This window comes from Dendrobates tinctorius, unplaced genomic scaffold (assembly GCF_039654945.1).
Source record: "Dendrobates tinctorius isolate UK_male_01 unplaced genomic scaffold, ASM3965494v1 ptg000043l, whole genome shotgun sequence".
Classification (NCBI taxonomy): Eukaryota; Metazoa; Chordata; class Amphibia; order Anura; family Dendrobatidae; genus Dendrobates; species Dendrobates tinctorius.
The window spans coordinates 27,781,829-27,801,370 of record NW_027361711.1 but is presented as its reverse complement, the minus strand read 5'-3'; the positions used below and the strand labels follow the sequence as shown (position 1 = coordinate 27,801,370).

The following is a 19,542-nucleotide window of genomic DNA, read 5'->3' as shown; positions in this document are numbered from 1 at the left end:
GCCCCTGAGAATCCTCACACTTCACATTGTGCGCTCTGTGAGGATTCACAAGTCTGCAGTTACATATAGTAACTGCAGATTTGTAGCCTAAGGCCACACAACCCCTTTCCGATATATAACATACATCACCGATAGCTGCTACTGGGCAGGCGCGGCGGGCGACAATTTCAAATTGTTTTTTTTTTTTTTGTTCACCGTTTTTGCAGCGCTTTTCACCCATTCATATGAGTGGTCAACAGCATGTACTCCAGGAAATGCCAGGTGATCACAGGGGGTTTCTGAAGACCGACACACTATAATTTTTAGAATCTGCACGTAAAATAACCTTTATTAACACTTTATAGCTTTCAACCACTTTGAATATGTTTGATGGTAAAAGGATTGTCCCCTTTTAGAAAATCTTGGTCCACAGGCACAGTTTATTATAAATTATTTATTTATATAGCACCATTGATTCCATTGTGCTGTATATGAGAAGGGGTTACATACAAATTACAGATATCACTTACAGTAAACAAACTAACAATGACAGACTGATACAAAGGGGAGAGAGGACCCTGCCCTTTCAGGCTTACATGCTACACGATGGTGGGGAAGGAGACAGTAGGTTGGTGGGTTGCAGCATTTCCGGTGTTGGTTGAGGTGATATCACCGGTAGTGGTGAGAGAGAAGGAGGTATCGGGGTCATTGCAGGCTGTACGCTTTCTTGAAAAGGTGGGTTTTCAGGTTCCGTCTGAAGGATCCAAATGTGGTTGATAGTCGGACTTGTTGGGGCAAAGAATTCCAGAGAATAGGGTCTATTCGGGAGAAGTCTTGGAGGTGGTTGGGTGAGGAGCGAATAAGTGTGGAGGAGAGGAGGAGGTCTTGGGAGGACCGGAGATTACGTGAGGGAAGGTATCGGGAGATTAGTTCAGAGACATATGGGGGAGACAGGTTATAGATGGCCTTGTAGGTCAGTATTAGTAGTTTGAACTGGATACGCTGAGGGAATGGGAGCCAGTGAAGAGATTTGCAGAGGGGAGTAGCGAGGAGAGTGATGAATTAGTCGGGCGGCAGAGTTAAGGATGGACTGGAGAGGTGCGAGGGTGTTAGCAGGGAGACCACAGAAAACAATTGCAGTAGTCGAGGCGGGAGATGATGAGGGCATGCACAAGCATTTTAGTAGATTGAGGGTTGAGGAAAGGGCGGATTCTGGAAATATTTTTGAGCTGGAGGCGACAGGAGGTAGAAAGAGCTTGGATATGCGGTTTGAAGGACAGGGCAGAGTCAAAGGTTACTCCGAGGCAGCGGACTTCCAGTACTGGGGAAAGTGTGATGTCATTAATTGTTATAGCTAGGTCGGGTAAGGAAATAAACCGCGCTTTACTCTCCATACAGCTGAACCTCCCGCTGTTCATCAGTATTTGTATGCCAAAACCAGGACTGTCTGTAAAACACAGAACAGGTGTCTGTCTTTCAGTTATAGGTTTTCTCTGTAAATTCCACTCCTGGTTTTGGCTTTCAAACACATGCAAAATAAAGACATGTGAATGAGGCCTTACTGACAGTTCACTAGCTGTTAGTAGCACTTCCCAAACTTCTTCCTCCCTGGCATTTTTTCCTTTTCCCTACACTGCAAACTAGCTGTGTAGTCGAACCAACGGATTCCCCTTAATACTGTCATTAATGTAAAAAAAAAAAATTGTCAAACCTCCCTTGTCATGTGTTTCAGTGGGATCATGTTATTTTTTTGTGTGCCAGGCAATCAGCATGTCAGAGAGTGTGCTAATCCATGCTGTTTAGTTGCCGTACTCTTCTATAATGCTCCTCCTAAATGTCCTTTTTAACAGAATGCGAAGGTTAATCATTTATTTAGCTGTAACTTTTATTTTGGTGTATTGTCCCTGTAGCATTACAGTAGTGCAGAGAAGCATGCTAAACGCTACCTATATAGCTGTGTCAGGAATGGTTAATCGTTCTCACCACTTTGCTATCACAGTGTAAACATCAAGAAAACATGTTTGTCACATTTTCATTTGTTTGTTTTGCTACCTAGCATGAATACTCTGCCAACCCCATAGTTTATATATAAAGGAGGGGCCTGGCCAGGGTGTCATGTACTGGTATTGGCTTTTATGTAGTCATTGTACCTTTATTCTTGTGCGGAATAGAAATGCACTTAAAGGGGTGCTTCAAAACTAATATTGATGTTCATATTACATTTCTCTCTATTGATTTTGATAATATAGCAGTTTTTCTATTATAATTTAATTACAAATTGCTTACTCTTCCTTCTGTAAAATAACTGCTTTATTTTATTTTAGCTTCATTATTTCTGTTTTGATGATGCTTTGTGAGAATCCCCAGTGCATGCTAGGATATTCAACCAGCACATCAGAGGACAGAGGCGGCTGACACTTCCACAGCCCCTGTCCCCACTGTGAAATAAAACGTCATCAGAGACGTCCATTGGACGCCTGGGCTAGTCTTTGCTCTACTGAGCATGCGTCCGTTGTTAATTCCGAAATGTGCTGAGTATGACCTCCTTCTTCTGAGTGCACAGTGACCGTGCGCTTCCTCGTCATCTTTGATGAGAAGTGACGAGACTGTAACAGAGCACATTGTAAGGAAAGCACACAGCAAGCAGAGACCAGCCTTGCCCCCAAAATAGAAGTATCTTTCGGTTAGAGGGGTTGGACCTGACCTCTGATCGCTTTATAAAATTGCCAAAACCGGAAAGACCAAAAATCGGGTTTAAGTTGAAGCTTTAATCTCTTCTTCGGTCTTCTCCCTGCCTTTGTTATCCCGCACGCTGAGCCTGCATTCCACGTACTAGATGACTGAGTTAATCTGAGATCCATTTGTGGCTGTTAACAAGTTAAATGCCACTGTCAATTGATGACCGCAGCATTTAACATGCCCAGACAAGAAGAGCGTTATTGATCTTGCCCATCAGTGCGCCCGACACTGAGATATGACACTTTGATACAATATAAAGTAGTGAGTGTACATCTTTTATAACCGTGTAAACGTGGTGTGCCCTCTACCTGTTTCACACTTCAGTTTTTTGTGTCAGTTAAAATCCGCCAAAAAGGCGGACAAGCGGATCCGTTCTTAACTGATGTGACTTTTTTGACGGATCCGCTCGGGGGGGGAGAGAGAATTTTTTTTTTTTTTTTGTCCGGCACCCAGACAGAATTTCGGGTTAAATCAGTGTCTGGAGGATCCGCCGGCCAAAAAAACGTTGCAAGCTCCGTTTGGAAATCTTTAAGGATGGTGACGGACAGCAACATTATGGCGGATCCTCACAAAAACGGATGCAACGGACGGCAATCTGTCAAGATCCGCCAGTAATGAAAGTCAATGGGGAAAAAAACGGATCCGCTAAAAAAAAATTGCAGATCCGTTTTTTTCAAAACCTGGCGGATTTTGACTGATTGTAAAAAACGGAAGTGTGAAAGAGGCCTAAATGACTCATCACACAGCCATTAACCACTTAATGATTGGAGCTTTTCCTGGTTTTTGTTTTTCGCTCCCCTTCTTCCCAGAGCCATAACTTTTTTTTTTTTTTTCTTCCTTCAATATGGCCGTGTGAGGGCTTAACTTTTGCGGGGCGAGTTGTACTTTTAAATGACACCATTGGTTTTACCATGTCGTGTGCTCGAAAACGGGGAAAAAAATTCCAAGTTCGGTGAAATTGCAAAAAAGTGCAATCCCACACTTGTTTTTTGTTTGGCTTTTTAGCTAAGTTCACTAAATGCTAAAACTGACCTGCCATTATGATTCTCCAGGTCATTACGAGTTCATAGATACCAAACATGTCTAGGTTCTTTTTTATCAAAGTGGTGAAAAAAAAATTCCAAAGTTTGCTAAAAAAAAAAAAAAAAAATTGTGCAATTTTCCGAGACCTGTAGCGTCTCCATTTTCCGTGATCTCGGGTTGGGTGAAGGCTTATTTTTTGCGCGCTGAGCTGACTGTTTTAATTATACCATTTTGGTGCAGATACCATATATACTCGTGTATAAGCCGACCCCCCCCCCCCCAATTTTGCCACAAAGAACTGGGAAAACTTATTGACTCGCGTATAAGCCTAGGATGGAAAATGCAGCAGCTACTGGTAAATTTCAAAAAATAAAAATAGATACCAACAAAAGTATAATTAATTGAGACATCAGTAGGTTAAATGTTTTTGAATATCCATATTGAATCAGGAACCCCATATAATGCACCATACAGTTCATTATGGGCCCCATAAGATGCTCCTTACAAAATACACCCCATATAATGCTGCACAAAGGTTAATAATGCCCCCATAAGATGCTCCATAGAATAATATGCCCCATATAATGCTCTATAAAGGTTATGGCCCCATAAGATGCTCCACAGATTATGCCCCCATAAGATGCTTCATAGATTAGGCCCCATAAGATGCTCCATAGAGGGCCCCGGGCGAAAGAGTCTCAGTGCCCCCCCCCCCCCTTTTAACACATACCACAATTCATGCCGTGTGGCATCCGTGGTGCCGGACAAAAACGGACTTGTCTCCGTGTAGATCACACGGACATGCATGTGATCCACACGGACACACGCTCTGTGGGAAAACACGTCCATGTGAAGGAAGCTATTGATTAGTAGTGTTCGTATGAAAGAAGGATGAGAGAGAAAAAGCAGAGAGAACAGAAAGAGAAAGAAGGGAAAGAAACAACAGAGAGAAAGAAAGGAAGAACAGAGAGAGAAAGAAAGAGGCAAAAGAAAGAATAGAGAGAAACAGAGGGGAAATAAAGAACAGAGAGAAAGAAAGGGGAAAGAAAGATCAGAGAGGGAGAAAGAACAGAGAGAGTGGACAGAGAAAAAAAGAAAGAGGGGAAAGAAAGAAGAGGGGTAGAGAGAGAGTGGAAGGAACAGAAAGAAGGGAAAGAAAGAGAGGGGAAAGAAAGAACAGAGAGAGAACAGCAAAAGAGAGGGGAAAGAACAGAGAGAAAGAGGAAAGAAAGAACAGAGTAAGAAAGAAAAAGAACAGAGAGAAAGAAAGAGTAGACAGAAAAAAAGAACAGAGAGAAAGTGGGGGAAAAAAAACAGAGGGAGAGAGAGTGGACAGAAAAAAACAGTGGTAGAGAAAAATAAATGCACCTCGTACACGCGCGGTTCCGCTCCGTGCACCTCGTACACGCGCGGTTCCGCTCCGTGCACCTCCGTACACGCGCGGTTCCGCTCCGTGCACCTCCGTACACGCGCGGTTCCGCTCCGTGCACCTCGTACACGCGCGGTTCCGCTCCGTGCACCTCGTACACGCGCGGTTCCGCTCCGTGCACCTCGTACACGCGCGGTTCCGCTCCGTGCACCTCGTACACGCGCGGTTCCGCTCCGTGCACCTCGTACACGCGCGGTTCCGCTCCGTGCACCTCGTACACGCGCGGTTCCGCTCCGTGCACCTCGTACACGCGCGGTTCCGCTCCGTGCACCTCGTACACGCGCGGTTCCGCTCCGTGCACCTCGTACACGCGCGGTTCCGCTCCGTGCACCTCGTACACGCGCGGTTCCGCTCCGTGCACCTCGTACACGCGCGGTTCCGCTCCGTGCACCCCGTACACGCGCGGTTCCGCTCCGTACACGCGCGGTTCCGCTCCGTACACGCGCGGTTCCGCTCCGTACACGCGCGGTTCCGCTCCGAACACCTCGTACACACGCGGTTCCGCTACATCCCTCTCCTGTAAACCCCTCCGGACAACATACAGAAGCTTCCCTCATCCAGCACCATGACTCACAGCAGCGTCCTGCATACACTGAGGCCCCTGATCATGTGACCCCCTGACTCCTCCCCTCCTGTGACCTCCTCCTGGAACATCATTGCAGGCTGCGGCGGGACTCTCTGGGGTCGGTGCATGGAGGGCGACTGGGCGAGAATGGGGTCGGTGCATGGAGGGCGTGGCAGCGGGTATCCTAAACAGCGTGAGTGCCCCCCCCCCCGTCTCGTCAGGGCCCCGGCACTTGTCCGGGTGCTGACACCGGCCCTGGCTCCATACATTATGCCCTCATATGCTGCCCCATAGACTATGCCCCCATATGCTGCCCCATAGATCATGCCCCCATATGCTGCCCCATAGATTATGCCTGAGATATTCACCTGTCCGGGGTCCATTGCTGCTCATCGTTGTCTGCCACTTCCTGTGTCAGTGACTGTTCAGCCAGCAGAGGGCGCAGCGCACACTAACCACGTCACCGCACCCCCTGCTGCCTAAACGTCACTGACACAGCAGACAGCGGTGAGCAGCGATGGACCCCGAACAGGTGAATATTGGATATACTTACCCCTTCCTGGCGCGGTCTCTGCAGCCCCGCTTCTACAATTCCCACGGTCTCCGGCAGCTCTTCCTTCCTTCAGCGGTCACATGATACCACTCATTAAACTCATGAATATCCACATGGAAGGAAAGAAGACCATAGCACTCACCGATCCAGGTGGAAACGTCCGCTTTATTTAGCAATCCACGCTAAAACTTCATGGCTGGAGGGAGGAGTGAGCAAAGTCTGACGGCCGTTTCGTACCTACTAGCACTTCAACGGGTCAGTACTACTCACTCCTCCCTCCAGCCTCCCGGCCATGAAGTTTTAATGTGGATTGCTAAATAAAGCGGACTTTTTCACCTGGATCGGTGAGTGCTATGGTCTTCTTTCCTTCCATGTGGATTTATACCCTGTGTCACGGGGTTCAGCCTCCATTAGCAGTATGGATATGACAGCTTTTTCTTTACACGTAAACTCATGAATATGCGCATATTCATGAGTTTAGTGAGCGGTACCACGTTACCGCTGAAGGCAGGAAGGGAGACCGTGGGAGAAGCGAGGGGGCTGCAAAGACCGCGCCAGGGGGGGTCAGTATGATCTCTGACAGCCCCTCTCCCCCACCGAGAGGGGGACTTTTAGCCCAAAAAAATGGGCTGAAAATCTCGGCTTATACACGCGTATATGCGGTATGCTTTTTTGATCGCCCATTATTGCATTTTAATGCAATGTCAAAGAGACCAAAAATACGTTTGGCGTTTTGTTTTTTTTCTCGCTACACCGTTTAGCGATCAGGTTAAATCTTTTTTTAATTGATCGGGTGATTCTGAATGCAGCGATACCAAATATGTCTGTTTTTGATTTTTTTTTATTTTATTTTATTTTGAATGGGGCAAAAGGGGGGGTGATTTAACCCCTTACCTACAATGGACGTAATATTCCGTCCATGTGACCCTGGACCTAATTACCATGGACGGAATATTACGTCCCAGCGATCAGCGGCGCCCACGTGGAGAGCGCCGCTGATCGCGGCCGGGTGTCAGCTGATTATCACAGCTGACACCCGGCACCATGTGTCAGGGGCGGTCACGGACCGCCCCCGATACGTTAACCCCTTGTACACCACGATCAAACGCGATCGCTGTGTATTGGGGGTTAAAGGGAAGCATCGGCAGGGAGGGGGCTCCCTCCGTGCTTCCCTGAGCCCCCCACGGCAGCGCAATGTGCAGCGCTGCTACGGGGGGCTCTCTCCCTACAGGCCCCCGGATCCAAGATGGCGACGGGGGCCTTCGGGGGCCTGTAGGGAGCTGACTTCCTCACTGCCTGCAAAGCGCAGGCATGAGGAAGTCTGCAGAACTGCCTGTGACAGATTGCTGATCTGTCACAGGACAGTGATGTCCCACCTGGGACAAGGTAATAACGTAAAAAAAAAAAAAAAAAAAAGTTAAAAATAATTTAAAAAAAAAAAGCTAAATAAATTAGTAAAAGAAAAAAAAAAATATTCTCCAATAAATCCATTTTTTCAAAATAAAAAAAAAAACAATAAAAGTACACATATTTGGTATCGCCGCGTCCGTAGCAACCCGCCCTATAAAACTGTCCCATTAGTTAACCCCTTTAGCGCACCCCTTAAAAAATAAAAATAAAAACGAAGCAAAAAATGATTTATCATACCACCGAACAAAAAGTGCAATGACGCGCGATCAAAAAGACGCATATAAATATCCATGGTACCGATGAAAACGTCATCTTGTCCCGCAAAAAACGAGCCGCCATACAGCGTCATCCGCAAAAAAATAAAAAAGTTATAGCTCGCAGAATAAAGCGATACAAAAATAATTATTTTTTATATAAAATTGTTTTCATTGCAAAAAACCGACAAAGCATAAAAAAACGACCTAAATGAGGTATTGCTGTAACCGTACCGACCCGAAGAATAAAACCGCTTTATCAATTTTACCGCACGCGGAACGGTTTAAACGCACCCCCCCCAAAAGAAATTCATGAAACGCTGGTTTTTGTTCATTCTGCGTCCCAAAAATCGGAATAAAAAGCGATCAAAAAATGTCACGTGCCCGAAAATGATACCAATAAAAACGTCAACTCGTCCCGCAAAAAATAAGACCTCACATGACTTGGTGGGTCAAAATACGGAAAAATTATAGCTCACAATATGTGGTGATGCAAAAACTATTTTTACAATAAAAAGCGTCTTTTAGCGTGTGACAGCCACCAAACATAAAAACCGCCATAAAAAGTAAATCAAACCCCCCGTTATCACCCCCTTAGGCAGGTTTCACATTTGCGTTTTTTTTCGCGGTAATTTAGCGCTAAATAGCGCATGCTTTTTTTTTCCTATACTTTGCATGGGATGCGCTTATGTGCGCATACACATGCGTTTGTACGCGTTTTACCGCGCATGCGTTTTTTTGCGGTATGCGCTCGGGCGCACAAAATGTAACTTGTGGCATTTTTTGTGCGTCCGATTTGCCTCAAAAAAACGCATGCGCGCGCAATGCGTTTTTTTACAGCAAGACACCCAATGTAAGTCTATGGGTGCGCATATGTGCGCATTGGCATGCTTATGTATGCGTTTTTTTGCACATGCGTGTTTTTTTGTTAACCATGGAATTTAGGGGTTTGGGTTAGGGTTAGTTAAGGGGGTTTAGGGTTAGGGTTAGGGTTAGGGTTAGGGTCAGGGTTAGGGTTAAGTATGGTTTGGTTAAGGGTTAGGGTCAGGGTTAGGGTTAGGGTCAGGGTTAGGGTTAAGTATGGTTTGGTTAAGGGTTAGGGTTAGGGTTAAGTATGGTTTGGTTAAGGGTTAGGGTTAGGGTCAGGGTTAGGGTTAAGTATGGTTTGGTTAAGGGTTAGGGTCAGGGTTAGGGTTAGGGTCAGGGTTAGGGTTAAGTATGGTTTGGTTAAGGGTTAGGGTTAGGGTCAGGGTTAGGGTTAGGGTCAGGGTTAGGGTTAAGGTTAGTTAGGGTTTGGGTTAGGGTTAAGTATGGTTTGGTTAAGGGTTAGGGTCAGGGTTAGGGTTAAGTATGGTTTGGTTAAGGGTTAGGGTTAGGGTCAGGGTCAGGGTTAGGGTTAAGTATGGTTTGGTTAGGGTTAGGGTTAGGGTTAGTAAAGTCATGGTTTGGGTTAGTGTGAGGGGCCACCTAATGTTGGAAAAAAACGCAAACGCGGTAAAAACGCACTAAAAACGCATACAAACGCATAAAAACGCTGCGTTTTTTTCATGCATGCTCATAAAAATGCTTGAAAAAAACGCAGCAGTTGTATGCTTTTGTATGCATTTTTCAATGCGTTTTTTTGCGGGAAAAACGCGCTGCAAAAAAAAGCAAGTGTGAAACAGGCCTTAGTTAGGGAAAAATAATAAAACTAAAAGAAAATGTATTTATTTCCATTTTCCCGCTAGGGCTCAGATTAGGGTTAGGGGAGTGTTGGGGTTAGGGTTGGAGTTATAATTGGGGGGTTTCCACTGTTTGGGCACATCAGGTGCTCTCCAAATGCAACATGGCGTCTGATCTCAATTCCAGCCAATTCTGCGTTGAAAAAGTCAAATGGTGCTCCTTCCCTTCCAAGCTCTGCCATGCGCCCAAACAGTGTTTTACCCCCACATATGGGGTATCAGCCTACTCAGGACAAATTACAAAACAACTTTTGGGGTCCAATTTCTCCTGTTACCCTTAGGAAAATAAAAAATTGGGGGCAAAAATATCATTTTTGCGGAAAAAAATGATTTTTTTATTTTCACGCCCAGGCGTTATAAACTTCTGTGAAGCACTTGGGGGTTCAAAGTGCTCACCACACATCTAGATAAGTTCCGTGGGGGGTCTAGTTTCCAAAATGGGGTCACTTGTGGGGGGTTTCCATTGTTTAGGTACATTAGGGGCTCTCCAAAGGCAACATGACACCCGCAGACCATTCCATCAAAGTCTGCATTCCAAAACGTCACTACTTCCCTTCCGAGCCCCGACGTGTCCCCCATACAGTAGTTTTCTCCCACATATGGGGTGTCAGCGTACTCAGGACAAATTGGACAACAACTTTTGGGGTCCAATTTCTCCTGTTACCCTTGGGAAAATAAAAAAAATGGGGACTAAAAGATGATGTTTGTGGAAAAAATACGATTTTTTTATTTTCACGCCCGGGCGTTATAAACTTCTGTGAAGCACTGGGGGGTTCAAAGTGCTCACCACACATCTAGATAAGTTCCCTGGGGGGGGGGTCTAGTTTCCAAAATGGTGTCATTTGTGGGGGGTTTCTAATGTTTTGGTACATCAGGGGCTTTCCAAACGCGACATGGTGTCCAATCTCAATTCCAGCCAAAAACGTCAAATGGTACTGCTTCCCTTCCGAGCTCTGCCTTGCGCCCAAATAGTGGTTTACCCCCACATGTGGGGTATCAGCGCACTCAGGATAAATTGCACAATATCTTTTAGGGTCCTGTTACTCTTGGAAAAATAAGAATTGAGGGTGAAAAGATCATTTTTGTGGAAAAAATATGATTTTTTAATTGTACGGCTGTATGTTATAAACTTCTGTGAAGCCCTTGGGGGTTCAAAGTTCTCACCACATATCTAGATAAGTTCCTTGGGGGGTCTAGTTTCCAAAATGGGGTCACTTGGGGGGGTTTCCACTGTTTAGGTACATTAGGGGCTCTCCAAATGTGACATGGCGTCCGATCTGAATTCCAGCCAATTTTGCATTGAAAAAGTCAAACTGCGCTCCTTCCCTACTGAGGTCTGCCATGCGCCGAAACAGTGGTTCCCCCCCCACATATCAGGTATCAGCGTACTCAGGACAAATTGCACATTAACTTTTGCAGTCCAAATTCTCCTGTTACCCTTGGTAAAATAAAGAAAATTGAACCTGAAGTATTTTTTTTGTGAAAAAAAGTTAAATGTTCATTTTATTTTTAAAATATTCAAAAAATTCCTGTGACGCACCTAAAGGGTTAATAAACTTCAATGTGGTTTTAAGCACCTTAAGGGGTGCAGTTTTTAGAATGGTGTCACTTTTGGGTATTTTCTATCATATAGACCCCTCAAAGTGGCTTCAAATGTGATGTGGTCCCTAAAAATAAAATGGTGTTGCAAAAATGAGAAATCGCTGGTCAATTTTTAACCCTTATAACTTCCTAACAAAAAAAAAATTTTGGTTCCAAAATTGTGCTGATGTAAAGTAAACATGTGGGAAATGTTATTTATTACGTTTTTTGTGTGCCGTATCGCTGTGATTTAAGGGCATAAAAATTCAAAGTTGGAAAATTGCGAAATTTTCAAAACTTTCGCCAAATTTCCGTTTTTTTTTTCACAAATAAACGCAAGTTATTTGAATGAAATTTTACCACTAACATGAAGTACAATATGTCACGAGAAAACAATGTCAGAATCACCGGGATCCATGGAAGCGTTTCAGAGTTATGACCTCATAAAGGGACAGTGGTCAGAATTGTAAAAATTGGCCCGGGAGTTAACGTGCAAACCACCCTTGGTAGTGAAGGGGTTAAACTTTTTTTTTTTTCCCCCCATATTTTTAAAAACTTGTTTTTACTTTTGGCATGCTTCAATAGTCTCCATGGGAGTCTAGAAGCGGCGATAGCGCGATCGGCTCTGCTACATAGAGGTGATGATCAAATCGCCTCTATGTAGCAGAATGACAGTAATTGCTATGAGTGCCGACCACAGGGCCGATGGCCGGAAGTGTGCGTTAAATGCTGTTGTCAGCACTTGACAGCGGTTTTTAGCTAGTTAATAGGCGCGAGTGGATCGCAATTCCACTCGCGCCTATTGCTGGCACATGTAAGCAATGCTTTACATTGTATCAAAGTGTCATATCTTCAGTGTTGTCCTGTGAAAAGATATAAAAATAAAATTTACAAAACTGTGAGGGATGTATACACTTTTGTGATATACTGTACGTATGGCACAGTTGATCGGACGATCACAGCTTCAAGTGTCCTAAGAGGATTAATAGTATGCTGATGTCGGACTCCCCTTGTTACCACCCATCGATGACCCCGTCCTGTGATGGCGGGTCACCGATGGGTTGGCATGACAACCAGAGGTCTCCAGCAGACCTCTATGGTTGTCATAGCCAGATTGCTATGAGCGCTGCCCGGTGGTCGGTGCTCATAGCAAGTGAGCATTTTTTGTTAAACACAGGCCATCTGATCACTGCCTGTATGTAGCAGAGCCGATCAGACAATTGCAGCTTCTAGCCTCCCATGGAGACTATTAAAGCATGCCAAAAGTAAAAAAAAAAAAAAAAAGTTTTTAAAATATTAAAACAAATGTAAAGTTCAAATCACCCCCTTTCTCTCTATTCAAAATAAAACAATAAAAAAAAATCAAACACATATTTGGAATCGCCACTTTCAGAATCGCCCGATCTATCAATAAAATAAAAAAAATAGCCCGATCATTAAACGTCGTAATGAGAAAAAATGTAAAAACACCAGAATTACATTTTTTTTGTAAAATGCAGTAACGGGCAATCAAAAGATCCGTATCTGCACAAAAATGGTATTAATAATATTTATTATTATAGTGCCATTTATTCCATGGCGTTTTACATGTGAATCATTAAAAAACCTCATCTCGGCACGCAAAAAAATAAGCCCTCACCCAACCCAAGATCACGAAAAATGGAGACTCTACAGGTATCAGAAAATAGCGCAATTTTTTTTTTTCAATAAACTTTGGATTTTATTTTCACCACTTAAATACATGTTTGAACTCGTATTTAGAGATGAGGGAATTTGTTAGTTTTTTTGTCCCCGAATCTGATTTTGACATATTCGTGCCATATTCTAACACTATTTGTGCCGAATGTTTGTCTTATGATCGGTTCCGAACATATTCGGTAATTTCTACTCTCATTGACTCTAATGACATTCAGCTGTGTTCGACGAATATGGCAAAAACAAAATTCCATTCTGATCGTATTCGGAACCGAATCTGAACAAATTTGCTTACTTCTACTCTATTCTAATGACCTGGACTATCACAATGGCAGGTCAGTTTTAGCATTTATTGAACATGATAAAAAAAAAAAAAACTGTGGAATTGCACTTTTTTTTTTTTTTTTTTTTTTTTTTTTTGCAATTTCACCGCACTTGGAATTTTTCTCCTGTTTTCCGGAACGCGAAATGTTAAAATCAATGGTGTAGTTCAAAAGTACGCAAAAACAAGCCCTCACATGGCCATTTTGGGGGGAAGGGGAGCAAAAAATGAAAGTGCAAAAACAAAAATACCTTTGATCGTTAAGGGGTTGAATACAGTGGAAAGTAAAATATATAAACCCCCCCCCCCCCCCCCCCCCCACACACACACACACACACACACACACACACACACACACACACACACTTCCAAATCTCCCCCCTTTTGCCCCATAAAAAATAAAATAATAAAAATGCACATATTTGGTATTGCGGAGTTCAGAAACTATCAACGATGTATAAAAGTATAAAATTAATCAATTCGATCTTGAAATGGCGTAACGAGAAGAAGTAAAATTAAAACACCAGAGTGACTTTTTTTTGCTTCCGCAACATTGCAATAAGATACAATAAAACGCGATCAAAATTTCATACTTTCATACTTTCTTCTGTTTTGCATTAAACTGTGTGGCACAATCAACTTGTCCCAAAAAAAAGCCCTCATACAGCTATATAGCTAGAAAAAAAACAAATTATGGCTCTGGGAAGAAGGGGCGGAACAACGGAAAATCGCCCGCTTGTGAAGGCGTTAATTAATCATTATTATTAATCATTTTCTCTTATTTATTCAGGTATTTAGACATTTGTGTATGCACAGCTCTCTTTATTCCTGCCATAGGATTGCTATTGAGTTGAAATCTGGGCCATTGCAACACCTTGATCCTTTAAAAAAAAAAAAAAAAAAAAAAAAAAAAAAAAAAATCATCAAATGAACCATGAATCAGAATGAGTGCCCTGGTTCTGTGGCTGTAAAACAGGCCCATATCATCACTCCTCCTCCACTGTCCTTTATGAGGCATTTGTGTCGATAGGCCTTGTTTGGGTTTCACCTGAGGTGGTGCTGGGCATTATGGCCAAACATCTCCACCTACCTCTTGTCTAAAAGGACATTGTTCCAGAAGTCATGGTTTGTTCAGATGCAATTTTGCAAACTTAAGCGTTGCTGCTGTTATTTTTAGTTAGCAAGGGCCTTTTCTTGGCAACCCTTCCAAACAAGCCCCAAAAAAGTATTTTTTTTTTACTTGTACTGTCATGAACTTGAACGTTTAAAGGGAATCTGTCACCCCATTTTAGCCCTATAAGCTGTGACCACCGTCATCAGGGGCTTATCTACAGAACTCTGTAATGCTGTATATAAGCCCCCGATGAATCATAGAATCTTCTGTTAATACATCCTAGAATTGCATTTGCCTTTTTTGCTGCTGCATCACACTGTTGACTCATATTCAGTCTGTGATCTATTGGTATACCCAAGTCTTTTTCACATGTGCTGTTGCTTAGCCCTATTCCTCCGATTCTGTATATGCTTTTTTCATTTTTATTGCCCAGATGTAGTACTTTGCATTTTTCCCTGTTAAAACCATTCTGTTAGTTGCTGCCCACTTCTCCAGTTTATTTATATCTTTTTGAATCCTCTCTCTCTCTTCACTAGTATTAGCTATCCCTCCTAGCTTTGTGTCATCAGCAAATTTAATCAGTTTACCCTCAATTCCTTCATCTAAATCGTTGATAAAGATGTTGAACAATACAGGGCCCAGGACAGAGCCTTGTGGTACCCCACTTGAGACCTTCTTCCAGCTGGATGTGCAGCCATTTACGGACCACTCTTTGGGTCCGATCACTAAGCCAGTTATGATTCCACCTAACAGTTGCCTTGTCCATTCCATACTTAGTCATTTTTTCAATAAGGATTGTATGAGATACTTTGTCAAATGCTTTGCTGAAGTCAAGATATACTATATCTACAGCATTTCCTTGATCCACCCAATCAGTGATTCTGTCATAGAAGGAAATTAAGTTAGTCTGACATGACTTATTAGTTACAAACCCATGCTGACTCTGTTTAATCACTTCATTCTTATCCAGGTACTGACATACATGTTGTTTAATAATTTGCTCAAAGATCTTTCCTGGTATAGAAGTCAGACTGACCGGCCTATAGTTGCCTGGGTCCACCTTCTTCCTCTTTTTGAAGATAGGGACAATATTTGCTCTTCTCCAGTCTTCTGGGACTTCTCCTGTTCTCCAAGAATTTTCAAAGATTATGGAGAGGGGTTCAAAAATTTCTTCTGCTATCTCCTTCAGTGCTCTGGGGTGTAATTCATCTGGACCTGGAGACTTGAATTCATTTAGGTTAGCTAAGTGTTTCCTCACTATATTTCTGTTTATAGATATCCTGGATTCTTCTATTCCCTTAATAGGACAGTGAAGAACAGTTGATGTTACATTTCCTTTCTGAGAGAAAACAGATGCAAAATAGGAATTTAAAAGTTCGGCCTTCTCAACATCCTGTCTTACCATTTCATCATTTTCATCCTGTAAAAATCCTATAGCATCTTTGACTTTTCTTTTACTTTTGACATATCCCCAAAATCCTTTATTATTGCTTTTGACATCTCTTGCAAGCCTCAATTCATTGTCCGCTTTAGCTAATCTGATTTGTGCCCTGCAGGTTCTGCAGATAGCATTATATTCTTCTTTAGATATGCCTCCCTCTTTCCACCTGAAACCTGAAAGATAAGAAAAACAAGTTAGATTATACTCACCGGGGGGCGGGTGCGGTGGGTGTCACAGTCCGGCGCCTCCCATCTTCATACGATGCCGCCGTCCTGCTTGCGGCTCCTGCGCAGGCATACTTTATCTGCCCTGTTGAGGGCAGAGCAGAGTACTGCAATGCGCAGGCGCCGGGAAAGGTCAGAGAGGTCCGGCGCCTGTGCACTGCAGTACTCCTCTGCTCTCAACAGGGCAGATAAAGTATGCCTGCGCAGGAGCCGAGGGAGAAGCAAGGAGGAGGACAGCATCATATGAAGATGAGAGATGCCAGACAGGACGGCGACACCCATCGGACCAGACCGAACGCCGGGGTGAGTATAATCATTTTTTTTTTTTTTTTCTTTCTTTTTCTTCTCTTTCAGGTTACATCGGGGGCTTATCTACAGCATTACAGGATGCTGTAGACAAGCCCCTGATGGCGGTGCTGGCAGCTGATAGGCCAAAAATGGGGTGACCGATTCCCTTTTAACATACTTCCTGAAGCCTTTAGAGACTGAACTGTAGCTTTTCGTTTTTTTTTTTTTACAGTTTGAGCATTGCCTAGTCTGACCGTAGGTTCATTTTGTAAGGACATTTACTCCTTGAAAAATTGACAACTTTATTGAATATTTTCCACTTGTGAATAATCTTTCTCGCTGTGAAGTTATGGACTCCAAATATTTTGCAAATGGTCTTCTCACGTTGATGGGCATCAGCAATTCCTTTTGTAATATCATTTTTGAAGTCTTTAAATAGGACTTTTCACTTTTTTTTTTTTTTTTTTTTTTATTACCATCTTCATAGATGGATATTGTCAGAACTTAAAAGAAAAAAACAAGCTTAATTGCAATTTACGTTTGTTTTTCTTACATCTTGTTGCCTAGGAGACTGACCACAGCTGCTGTTTAGTTTGTAAGCAGTGCGCTCAAACTGTGACAGTGATTCCTGCCATCTTCAATACAGTGCTCGCAAGCTCAATAGTAAAGAGCTTGTAAGCACTGAGCATGTTTTGCTGTCTAGCAATGGTGGTTGGTCTCCAAGGCAGTGATTTGTGACGCTGCACTAGGCTGGCTAATTAAAAGAAGAGCCGCAGATGCTGTCGGATAAGAGGCGGTTCTCACGGCTACCGTCCTGTGGCCCGAGATTACTGTCATGGCCGATGGACCAGGTCGTGCGAATCAATGTGCCCTTTGCGATTTATTAAAATATGGAGAACTAATGAAAAACTTTAATAAGCAGTAAACTGCAAACATTCTTGTATTTAGAATCACTATCTGACCATACCCATTTATGAAAATGTGAATAAATAACGACAGTGTAATTTGTCATATGTTGTTGCTCATCTGAGGTTGTGTTTTAGTTAGTAATCTTGAAGGGGTTGTCTGGACAAAATGAAAATTTTCCTGGCGGCATAATATGTTAAAAAATACCAAAGTGAAACTCGCCTCACAGCGCAGGCCACTCCGTGATCTGTTCTTGCGATGGAAGGGAGTCAGTAAGTCACCTGACCGCATGGACAGGCTTTAATGGTCCTGTTGCTGCTTCAACGGTGACTGCTCCCCTCCGGACCGGCCTCCGCTAGATCCAGGTAAGTGCCGGGAGGTGATTACCGCTTCCTTTTCTTTTTAACATACCAAGCCACTGGCAAAACTTTCCTTTTGCTCAGAATAACCCCTTTAAGGCCTTCTGTAGACCATATCCTTTATTTTCATTATGTCCATGTGTGACTGCAGACTTATGAATCCCTTCCAGCGCAAGCACTGTGCGCTGCAAGGATTTGTTACAGGTTTCTGAGCCAGGACTGGAGGGTATGTATGAGTTACACATGCTCCTGTATGAAGCGAGGCCACGGCCACTATACGGCCTCTGGCCTGGAGTATGTAGAACACATACGTACCCGCCAGTCCCGGCTAAAATTTGCCCAAAAAATAAAGGGAAATTGTCACTTGATTCATGCTGCCCTAACCCAGGGCAGCATGAATCAGAGCCTGGCAATCAACTAAAATGATCAAATGAGATGGCTCTCTCCGTTCCTCATCTAGCGCTGCTGTGGCGACATCACGACCACAACACAGATCACCGCTGCAGCCAATTACAGAGTTCAACCAAAAAATTATTCCACATGGCCAAGTGGAAACACCTCTAGACCATCAATATACACCAAAAACAGAGAGAAAAGGGACAAACATTAAAAATATTCTATGTGACGATTAGACGTAATAATGTAATTCCCAATCATTTAAATATAACTCGTCACTAAGAAAATATGAAAATATTATTACGAATCCCTAAATAGAGCAATAGAGGCTGACAAAGTATCACAAAATATTTTGTCCCTTTTCTCTCTGTTTTTGGTGTAAATTACAGAGTTCAGCAGCTTGTGCTTTCTACGTCGGCAAAACCCCTTCCATTTCCTATATTTCGTCACATAAATGTAGACGCACTCGTACACAGGTGACACGTTCATCGTTACCTAAGGAATATTCTAACAAGTCAGTAAGCTTCTTCAGGCAGCGCCTCTCTGCCTATGGAAAAGCCACACTGGGGGAAAATAAATCCTCCCACGTACTTTTATCTGCGAACGCCAACAAATGGGCTGGGTCAGCAGTAAACGCTCAGATCTCACAAAATTTATGTTTATTTTTTGACATTTGTAGAAATGGATTTGTGCAGCCTGGAGTCACAGAAGATGAATTATGGAGAGCAAAGTACGTGTATGATTCCGCCTTTCACCCAGATACTGGTGAAAAGATGATTCTCATTGGAAGGATGTCCGCTCAGGTACCAATGAACATGACCATCACAGGATGCATGATGACCTTTTACAGGTAAGGCTAAATTAGATAGAAGAGAAAAGAGATTTCTGGCTTCAGGCCTTCTAAACGGGGTTGTTCATCTTTAGAGACACGTTTTTTTTCTTACTGAAATCTATGTATTTTAGGCAAAAAAAAAAAAAAAAAATCATTTTGGCAATTGGATTTTAATAACTTTACAGCATTTGTCCTCTGAAACCACTGTCTGTTGCTGGATGCAGAATGGATCCACTGAGAATCTGTCAGCGAGCTCAGTCTGCCAGGAGAGTTTGTGATTCTTAGCGCTCTTTTCAACCTGCTAAATAAGTCCCCCTCTGGAATTGTTGTCCTGCTATGAAGTCCAGCTCGCAGGCGGACTGCATTGAACATCTTTTTCACTATATAATACAAGCAATCGAACAGTAACAGGATCATGTTTCCTAAGGCCTGTTTCACACTTCCGTTTTTTCAAATCCGTCAAAATCCGTTGGTTTCCGTAAAAAAACGGATCCGCCATTTTTTTGCAGGATCCGTTTTTTTTGTCCCATAGACTTCCATTAGTGGTTACCGCGGATCCGTCAAAAAAACTGATCCGTTTTTTTAAAAACGGATCCGTTTGCATCAGTTTCCGTCAAAAAAACGGAAACGGATCCGTTTGGCGGACACAAAAACGGAAGTGTGAAACAGGCCTTAGGAAATTAAAAAATAAAGAAAAAATTGGGGGGAAAA

General features: G+C 43.2%; 1 protein-coding gene across 1 annotated transcript in view; it reads left to right on the top strand.

The window, feature by feature from the left end:
• The window catches only part of SFXN1 (sideroflexin 1), a 78,305-nt gene that overhangs the window by 25,627 nt on the left and 33,136 nt on the right, over positions 1-19,542 (top strand). Inside the window, exon 3 of the mRNA XM_073575245.1 lies at positions 18,679-18,849. Coding sequence (XP_073431346.1) covers positions 18,679-18,849 — 171 coding nt within the window. The remainder of the gene's footprint in view (positions 1-18,678; positions 18,850-19,542) is intronic.